The following is a 10,176-nucleotide window of genomic DNA, read 5'->3' as shown; positions in this document are numbered from 1 at the left end:
TTTTGATTATAAATATATATAGTGGCTACTAATACATTACGACATTGAACTTTTATCATTTGTTAAAACTCTATCAAGCAATAAAATCGTAGCTACACTTCATGAAATAGTTATGACACCAAAAAAAACTTTTAATATTGCCAAAACCCAACTGCCGTAAAATATGTCCTTGTTTATGAAGCAATAAAAACTAAACTTTCTCTATAACAATGTAAAAAACAGTGTCGTTAGAGTGGAAGTGTTATAAAGAAATAAAAAAAAAACTTTTTCCACAACAGCCCGTGAAACGTTCTCAGATTTATCTCACCATACATTTATACAATAGTTGACTTTATTGTCATAGTATCAAACGGAACATTGCCTAGACAAACATAAAAGATCTAATATAGATTTCATTTTAATTGTTTATCTAAATCTACGTTTTTTCAAACCCGCTACACGCCTTCAGGTTGACTGCAAAATTGTTTGTAAGTACGAGACTAAGTACAGTCAGCTGCATTAATATTTTAACATTTACAAACCTTCAAAAATTTGTAAACGCCTTCGATTTAAAAAATTGCAAGCTTGTTTTCGCCAATAGAAAGAATTCATAGTTAGAAGCGTAAGTGTATACGTGCATACACTTTTGAAACCGAAGCATAGAACTTTCTGAAGATTCATTAATCTATACATATTTATTAGCCGACTGTACAATTTAACCGAGATGTCTTAATTTTGCCCACACATGTATGATATAACAGTTATAATTAAATGCGAAGATAGAGATAGAACATAGTCTGGAAGAACACATAGGATACTTATAATCTGCTTTTTAAATTCTGCGCAGGCGAAGTCGCGGGCGACCGATATAATATGAATAAAGGAAAGCAGGAAAACGGAATTCATTCGTTACTATTGTAACAGTCATAAATATAAGTCTCGCGATGTCCGCAGTAGCTATTCGAATCCCTTAGTTGTATCCACTAAATCATCCAGCGGCGAAATTGAATCGGGTCTTCAAGCTTATGAACGTATTATTATATTTTTGTCGAGAATTTTTTGCTACAAAATATTTACTTATATATAATAAAATTGTATTAGTTTGAATGTGGATGGCTACAAAAGTAAAGGAAGACTAAAGAAAGTATGGATGGATTGTGAGAAAGAGGATATGCGCAAGAAGGGGTGGGGGGCCGTCATATCTGAAGGCTAATAGAGAAGTATGAAGGAGTAGTACAAGTAAGTACTGGCAAGTACTGGCATGTCCCAACTAAAGTCATTAATTAGATGAAGCATGAAATTCCAGCCTTTTACGGATACGTACTTGCATATGTCTATGGGCAACGGTCTCTTCGCTATTTATTAATTTTTTTTTTTTTTATATAAAATATTAGCAGATTTTTTTTGGAAATTTACTAATATTTCTTTTACCATTCCAACTAAGCTCTAGGCTTATGCTAGGATATGGTTTACGACAATAGTCGAATGGCGGGATTCGAACCCCCGACCTCGTGATCGGAAATCCGTATCCTTAACCATTAGGCTATTGACGCTTTTTTTTATTTATTTAGGAGATTTCATATGGCCGCTCGATCGTTTGCCACCTTATGATGTATAAAAAAACCTGCCACTCCACATCAATCCTGGTTGAATATCGAATACAAAATAAACGTTATGTTAGAGTCCTTGTGTTTAATAGAAGTATACATGTTTAAATTTAATGAACACATTCAGCGTAATTCAGTAAAGTTAATTGAAACCCAGCTTTATGAGTTGCGGTCATCCGAATCATTTCACAGGGTCCTAATTAGCCAAAGCCAATATCGGAATTTTCGTTATTCCTAACAGAACTCGGCTGCGTTAATTATTTCTAGCTGCCAATGGAGTAAAACGTTTAACATTTCACTGTCGGGTCTCTTCTGCTGACTCATTCATGTTAGATGCGAAAAGTTTTAAATAATTTTGTTCCTCACGAAAGTAAATGTTTCGGATTACTGTTTAAAATAATTGTTGGAATATTTTGTGGATTTAATTAAGTTTAAATAGTACATAGCTTAATATGAAATCGTACTAATATTATAAATGCCAAAATTTAGATGGATGTATGGATGTTTGTTACAAATTTTACCCGGAACGGTTAAACGGATCTTGATGAAATTTAGCGGAAGGAAGAACACATAGGCTATTTACAATTTTTTTTTATTGTGCTCGGACGGAGTCGCGGCTGACAGTTATATAAAATAATTAAAAACAGACTTGTAGACATTGTGACAGATTCAGTTAAAAATTATTATTTTTTAAATATAAATGGTGTATATTAAATGTAACTGTCCGTTTTTATGAAGAACCACAATAACTGCTACAGACGAATCTTTAAATGAACGTCTGAGAATGAATAAAAATATTCTTGTTCTAAAATTTCCATTTGGTTTTTATCTCCTTTAACCCCTTTGTATGTCAGAAATCTTATTGTTACCTTCTATGTTATCTCAACTCTTCAAGTTTTACGAGACCCTATTTGCTTTATTTTGCGAGAAATATGAAATTTTATTATACAAGTCCAAAGCAAGAAATGGTGTTTTGGTAAAGAATTCTCAAATAAATAACGTGTTAACTTGAAAATGCAAAGAGGTCGGGAACGCTCTTCGACACATCTGGTGTAACAATAAATGATGTAAAATGCATACGATTTCGAAATCACAATGTCATATTTCTGTCGTATGATTTCTTATTTTAACTTACAATGTATCCAATTTAAATTGTTTATTTTCTTGCTTATGTAAACTTATATTATGTTTATTACACAAATCTATAGTAGCTATGCTTAACTGCGCGTAGAAAAAACAAAATGTCAGTCTCAAGGAACGATAACAAGAACATTAATTAATTGGTCTAAAATTTTATAATAGACATTTCAAATCAATCCCATTTTTATTAGCATAAATATCATAGATTTATACTTTTATTTTCGGTGGCCAGCAACTCCTTCCGTGCGAGTTTAAAAAGTAAACAAATTAATTAATAGCCTATGTCTTCTTCCAGAATATGCTCTACATCTATGCTAAATTTTATCGAGAGCCGTTGAGCTGTTTTGGAGATACATTTTAACAAACATCCATCTCGACATTCGCATTTATAATATTAGTAAGATAAAAATCACATAACGCTTTTAATAATCATGATAAAGTAATTCAGTAGTGCTTCTATCAAAGGAATAGATTAACGATCGTCCGCAATCAAAGTCATGTCGCACTGTCTGTATGTCACACGCTAGATCTCAAAGGAAACATCTGTTAATTATTTTGCAGAGCATTCAATCTGAACCATTTGAGGTTTGTAATATATTGTACCAATAAAATACGACGACCAAAAAATCAAATCAATCGAATATACAAGTTTTGTTATATAAAAATATGAAAAATATTTTATTAACCTGCAGAATTTACATAAATGAGTACAAAATAATTTAATAGCTTTTTCACCGTGGGTTTCTGAGACCAAAAGCTCATTTAAAAAAATATTGTTATTCCTGTTTTGTCGAAGATTCGGATATCATCATCAGCTCACTATACCCGCCGAGGCGCTTGGAGCCCTTAGTTCAGGGTGACTATGTCATAGTCAACCACGCTGGCTAAGTGAGGGTTGCTTGACTTCACACATATCTTTGAATTTATTCTTAGATATGTGCAGGTTGCATCACGATGTTTTCCTTCACCGTAAGAACGTCGGATAAATGTACATATGTAAATCGGAAATCGAAAAACACATTGGTACATGGCGGAATTCGAACCCAGGACCTGCAGATTGCAAGTCAAGAGCTTGACCACTGAGCCATTTAACAAAAATACGTAAAAAAAATATCTCATATAATTTATCGATATTATTTTTCACGGCACAAATGAGTTCACATACATATTTCAATTAAATGGCTAACTACTCTTTCAAACTGATATACAAATAAAAGGTAGAGTATCAATGGTATAATTTGATAGTTACATAGTCTGCCAAAAGTTAGATCGCGCGGGAGAGACGGGTTTGGAATAATGATGCACCTACGTAAAGTAGTATAAGTAGTTTATTTTAAATTATTTTTACGCTTTTTTGGGTACATATCTTTGTGTGAATGCATCAAGAACGTGTAAGTGAAGTGTGAATGTCTTTTGTTTTGGCATTGTTAATTTTTTATTTATTTATTTAATTGTGTTAGTTGATTCGTGAGAGTATTATAAGATGTTGGAAATTCCATTATTATCTAAAAATAATCGACAATTAACAGTAAAGGTTATTATTGCAAAAAAAAACTTGTACCAATTTATGTTCATAGTTGTTACTAAAATATGTTAAAAATCTGATGTCCATTTTCATTTTTCAAAAAAAAAATAATTATACCTACGTTTTGGTCGATAGCTAAAATCAACGACTGGAAAAATTCCAAACATTTCCACAAAACACTCTTCGTTAAACGAAAAAAAAAAAAACTACAAAGAGTCGCTACGTTTTTCCAAACGATCATTGAATCAAGCCAATCGAAGAATTTGTTGGTTTATGATGATTTGAACTATTTTCTATTCATATTAATAATTTACTTATTGACAATAAAAAAAAAGATATTTTATTCTTATGATCGTAAAGAGAAATTGATATTGATGAAGAAAGACCTATTTTGAAATCTTATTTTTTTTCATTTTATGTACTCATGTCACGTCAATTCTTATTGAATAAAGGAATCCCAAAATTAAGTTAAAATTTTTAATATAATGCGTTAATGCAAAAGGATTTGTTTAATATTTATTTAAAAATAAAATACGAATAAAATAAAAATTTTGTTAAATTCATACTATAAAAATATTATCCCTTCAACTCAATTGGTAGCTCTAGAATTTAACGTTCAGTCAATCGCTTGAACCTTTCTCAGATCGATGCAAATGGATCCCATCAAATTCAAGATAATACTATTTCCTTCGTGTTTGGCATAAAATTTGGCATAATTGTGCCAATTTTTATCTTTTCAAATACTTTCAAAACTGTATTACTACTATATGTATTCAAGAAACTTCTTATTTTCTCTATTTTCGTAAGGTAAAATTATTATTATACCTATAAAAGAAAATTGTCAGATGATTTCAAGAAAAAGGTTGATAACTAAATCTACAGAATCAAAACTTTGTGTTGTTAATGAAAGTAGGTCATTGACGCCAACATTAAAGTCTAGAAAAAAGGTTTACTACAAAGTTGGGTCATTGGTTAAAGTTATTTTGTATTTGAACCGAATTCCCAATTCAAAGTTTAACAAACTTAGTACTCGGATATGGTGACTTAGTGGGTACAAATATTCAACTTTGTTATCGTTGAATACTTTTTGAACTAAACAAAATACTTTCATCGGCAAAAGCAACAATAAAGATAAGCATTGAACAAAAGTACTGAGAACATAGAACTCGCTTGGACGCCATCCAAATTTTGCGAGTAAGAATAACGCCAGATCAGCGGTTATAAAATCTTCAGAAGAGAGGCCACTCCACTTGTCTTAAGGTCCGATGATTTATAAGAAGTAAACAGGCGTATTTGAATATAAGTAGGATATAAAAATAATTTCAGTATGCGACTATATAAAGTTATGTTCTATACTAAAGCATAAAGGATATGATTGTAGTCTTGAAATAATATTAATCATTTGGGACCTCTCCATAAAAAAATACTTGGAAACATTTTAGCTTAAGCATACGTTCACCATTTTACAAGTAAAAGGGTGAATTATTGACAATCCATGGGAAACCATACAGATTATAATGCGACTTGGAAATTCGATCTTGACCTATAAATAATTAAGTACTTAGAAAGAAATTAGTGTGGTACATATATGTGGCGAAACATGTTAACGGCGCACAAAACGTTAAAACACGTGTTTAATTAAACTGTGTCTAACTGTTTTTTTGGGGTAATACAGTTATTGTGGAGGGAAATTAAATGTGCAACGAATTATCATATAGAGTTGCAAGCAATTAGAACGTCTCTAATTATACATAAATAATGCACTAACGTAAAAAAGTACTTTGATAAACTCGAAACAGTATTATAAAATTAAAACAAGTAATAGATTAAAAGCTCCTGGTCGTAGTTTACTTTTAAAATTCGTTATATTAAGCTATTAAACAAAATTTGAAGTAAACAAAGAATAACGATTTTCATTAAACGAAATCCCTTCAACCCGAACGTGATCATAAAATTGGTAATATTAAGTTGAAAGGGCTCGAGTGTACTGATCAAATTTGTTTTGGCGATGAAATAAGTTTTTAAACGTTTGCGGCTGTTAATAAAGAATAAAATAAACAAGGCTGTACCAATAGGTATCGAAAACGGAACAAAAAATATTTAAATTTCTTGAAAAAAAAAATTGTTGAAAAAATTCTGTACGTTCCTTCATTTATTAATAGTGGTAGAGACCAGTTTAACATCTTCGCACGAATTGGCCCGGCTCGCCCGGTGAAATACCACGGCCACACAGAAGATAGGCGTGAAGTGGAAGCAATTCCGCGTTTCGTCTGAAGAGTGTGCGTCCCCGAGGCCAAATTTAGTCCTCTTTCCCTTCCCACCCTTTTTCTTATATGGCAAGGATGGGAGGTGGAAGTGAACTTTCCGGATGAGGAGATGTAAGCGAAGAGAAAAAAATTTCGTTCTATGCATCTTTTCCTCCGTCGATTAAAGGTAGGCAACGCACATGCAATTGCGTATGTCTATGGGTAACGGTCACTTCGCTATTTCAGCGATTTCAGGTGGCCGCTTACTCGCTTGCCACCTTATAATATAAAAAAAATATTTCTTCTAATGTCTACTGTACTTCTTTACCTTAAAAGGTTTAGGACTGTAGTACACTATCACTTGACTGACTTTATTTATTTTTATAACAAAAATATTTAAAACACAAAGATCAATTTTTTTATCAAAACTTACGTGTCTCATATAAAGCCTTTTAGACGCGTTTGTCTGCGTTTTAAAAGTTAAAACTTTATCAAACTATTACATAAACTTTGATTGTTACCAGACACTTTAATGACGTTCGATTACCAACTGACGATGTTGTATTGATATTATATTTAATTATGTGTCAATAATCTTAATTAATATCGTTGTACGTGTATATGTAAAATATAAATTATATAATATTTGATAGAAGTATCAAAATTGTATCCAACGACCCGTATCAAACTAACCTCTTGTCAAAATTAAATAGGTTAAGGTCGATATGTTAATTATTATACACGTCAAATAACCTATAAATTATATGTGGCCGTTATAGGGATTGTTATCAAGTGTCTGTTAAGTCTCGGATAATCAATAAAGCTAAGTTTAAATACATCTGATGTTTAAATTTTAATACAGCATTAACCAACTTAAAACTTACTTAATTACATTTTAACTCTACTCATATTTTTTTTTATTTCAGCGCGGGCGGAGTCGCTGGCTACAGCTAGTAAGTCACATCGAAGTCAAAGAGATAAATGCGTTTAATATAGAACGTAAATTTGTCGCAGTATTCACAATATAACCAAACAATATCATAGTAAATTACCATACAACCGGATGCAACAAAGAGCCATTTGTTAAAGCAACAAATGGTAGTTTATATTGCCACTATATAATTTACACACGGCTATAATTTCCTGAATCTAACTCCAAACGTATTCGATGAGTTGTAGCAACCATAATATAGGCTAGCTGTCGCCCGCGACTCTATCCGTGGGGCATTAAAAAAAACTTAATTGCCTGTGTCTTCATCCAAACTATATTTTACATCAATTCCAAATTTCAATGAGATTCATACAGCCGTTCTGGACATATTTTTAAACAAACATCCATCCATCCATCCAGACATTCGCATTTTAGTAAGAAAACTTCTACCGACTCTATGTATAATTTTGATGTACGTTTGGAATCTTCAAAATATTTAATAACTTTGCTAGTTTAAACATTTCGCATGTTTAAGACAAATTTTAATGTTTTAGTACAACCAACCAACGCGCAGAATTAAAAACGGAAAAATATTAGTAACCTATGTGTTCTTTCAGACTATGTTCTATATTTATGCCAAATTTCATCAAGATCCGTTGAGCCGTTCCGGAGATATCATCAAACAAACATCCATCTAAACATTCGCATTTATAATATTAGTAAAATAAGATTTTCTATCACTTCGGACAATTGTTTCATTAATTTTGTAACTTTCGGTGGAACCTCGTATAAAAGTGCACCCCGTTTATCTCAAGTCTAGTGTGAAGAACGTTCATAGGTAATATTTGAAGTCGGGAATAGTCCCTTTACTTGTGTATAGTAAATCATGCGGAACAGAAATTCAATCTTTTGCTATCATTGTACAGAAAGGGAAGGAAATGGCCCTATCCATGAATTTATAAAGAAATTTTCTCGACATTTTTCTTTAGTATGCTCATAATCATACATTGTCGCACAAATAAATAAATGGAATAGGTTTCCCGGGGGAATGTTCACATTTTGAGTTGAAATATATTCTATACAATCCAGTAACGCAACGAAATTATACAATGACATTGCCTAATCTAAATTTAATTTAAAGAGAATCAAATTATCGGAGATACGAATATATCACTGTTTTCCAAATAGTAGGTCAAATTTAAAATTAGAACTCTATAAACTATTTAAACATTATCTGTGCATAAATGCCTTTAACATATATAAATGCCATAACTTACGTATAATAAAAATATCACCAAAACCTTATCTAGCCTAGGCCTATTTTGAGTCCTTTTTCCCTATCCTATAATAAAAAGAAGAGAAATAGTTTTGATGGAGTAGTGGACACATAGGATGGAAACATATCATTTTTACATGCGTTCCCTCTTTCCTCAATTAAAGATAGGGAAAGCATCTGCTACTATGAGCAGCGGTTGCATCGCTATTTCAGCGAAACAGCTCGTTTGTAACCTTGTATTTATAAAAGTAAGCTATCGCCTAAAACTCCGTGCTCGTGAAACTTAAAAAACTTAGTTAAGTCCGTAAATAAATTAAGTAAATAATCACCGAGAGGCTTTCAGCTGTTTAGGAGTTACGTGGTACCAAACATATATCCAGCCGTACTATTTATAATATGTATTAGTAAGATTCCTGTGCACAGATGTTTATACGCAGTTCAACTAATTAATCAATAACTTGAGGGGTCACGTTTACGTCAGATAATATAAAAAATACAGATGGTGACCGTCATTTATTAAATTCTTAAAACAATGTTGTCGACGAAAGAAGAATAAACGAGGGACCTTTTTCAATAAAATGAAGAGTAACATTTGGAGAAGTGAATCGATTTAAACTTTTAAAGCCTCAGCTTATTGCGAATTGCCGGGCCCACGGGATTTACTGAATTCGATATGAATGTAACTTAATTTCATGAAGACGCTCCACGAATACTTTTCCATCCATTATCTATCCGTTTCGTGAAATGTAATTTGAAATTCAATTGTAAGGTCATGTTATTAGCAAATCAGTCAGTATTTGACCATTGTAAAATTACATGAATATTTCATAATACGTTTTAGGAATGTAAAAGGAAATAAGTAATTTAAAAAATAAAATACAATTTAAATTGCTTAAGTAACCGTTATGAATATTTGTATATTTATAACGGTTATTTATATTGATCCCAGTCATATTCCCAGGGAGGCCCTTGAGTGGATCCCGCTAGGAACAAGAAGACGTGGCCGTCCTAAACAAACTTGGTGGAGATCAGTAGCTGCCGAAATGAAGGCGATTGGGCTGACATGGCCCGAGACCAAGCGCAGAGCCCAGGATAGAGCGAACTGGCGGCGCGCTGTGGACGCCCTCTGCCCCACTGCGGGGACATAGGACTATAAGTATGTAAGTAGTATAAATATTTGTAAGTAAGATCTTAAAAAAAAAACAATTTATAGTTTTAAGCATTCCGAAAAGTAGTTCATATATTAGAATACCAAAAATTTATTGGTCTCAGAAACTCACTATTAACTAATAATTTTGACCTGGGAAACGGACTACAAAAAACATACTCTGCAGTGTAAGAAAAACTTAAAATATTGTGCAAAACTTGAGCAACAATAGACCGAGATAAGATGTTACCGTGAACACAACAAGAACAGAACTATCACAATCTTGAAAATAATTACAATTGTTCCTAGACATTTCATAAAAGAG

The 10,176-nt window shown here is 32.1% G+C and overlaps 1 protein-coding gene across 1 annotated transcript in view; it reads left to right on the top strand.

Annotated features, from left to right (window-relative positions):
• Positions 1-9,852, top strand: part of LOC106121570 (uncharacterized) — a 40,294-nt gene extending 30,442 nt beyond the window's left edge. Inside the window, exon 3 of the mRNA XM_013317282.1 lies at positions 9,654-9,852. Coding sequence (XP_013172736.1) covers positions 9,654-9,852 — 199 coding nt within the window. The remainder of the gene's footprint in view (positions 1-9,653) is intronic.
• Positions 9,853-10,176: the final 324 nt, after the last annotated feature.

The sequence above is a fragment of the Papilio xuthus genome, unplaced genomic scaffold (assembly GCF_000836235.2).
Source record: "Papilio xuthus unplaced genomic scaffold, Pxut_1.1 DF826938.1, whole genome shotgun sequence".
Lineage (NCBI taxonomy): Eukaryota > Metazoa > Arthropoda > Insecta > Lepidoptera > Papilionidae > Papilio > Papilio xuthus.
The sequence above is the reverse complement of the archived record's forward strand: the minus strand, read 5'-3'. Positions and strand labels throughout refer to the sequence as shown.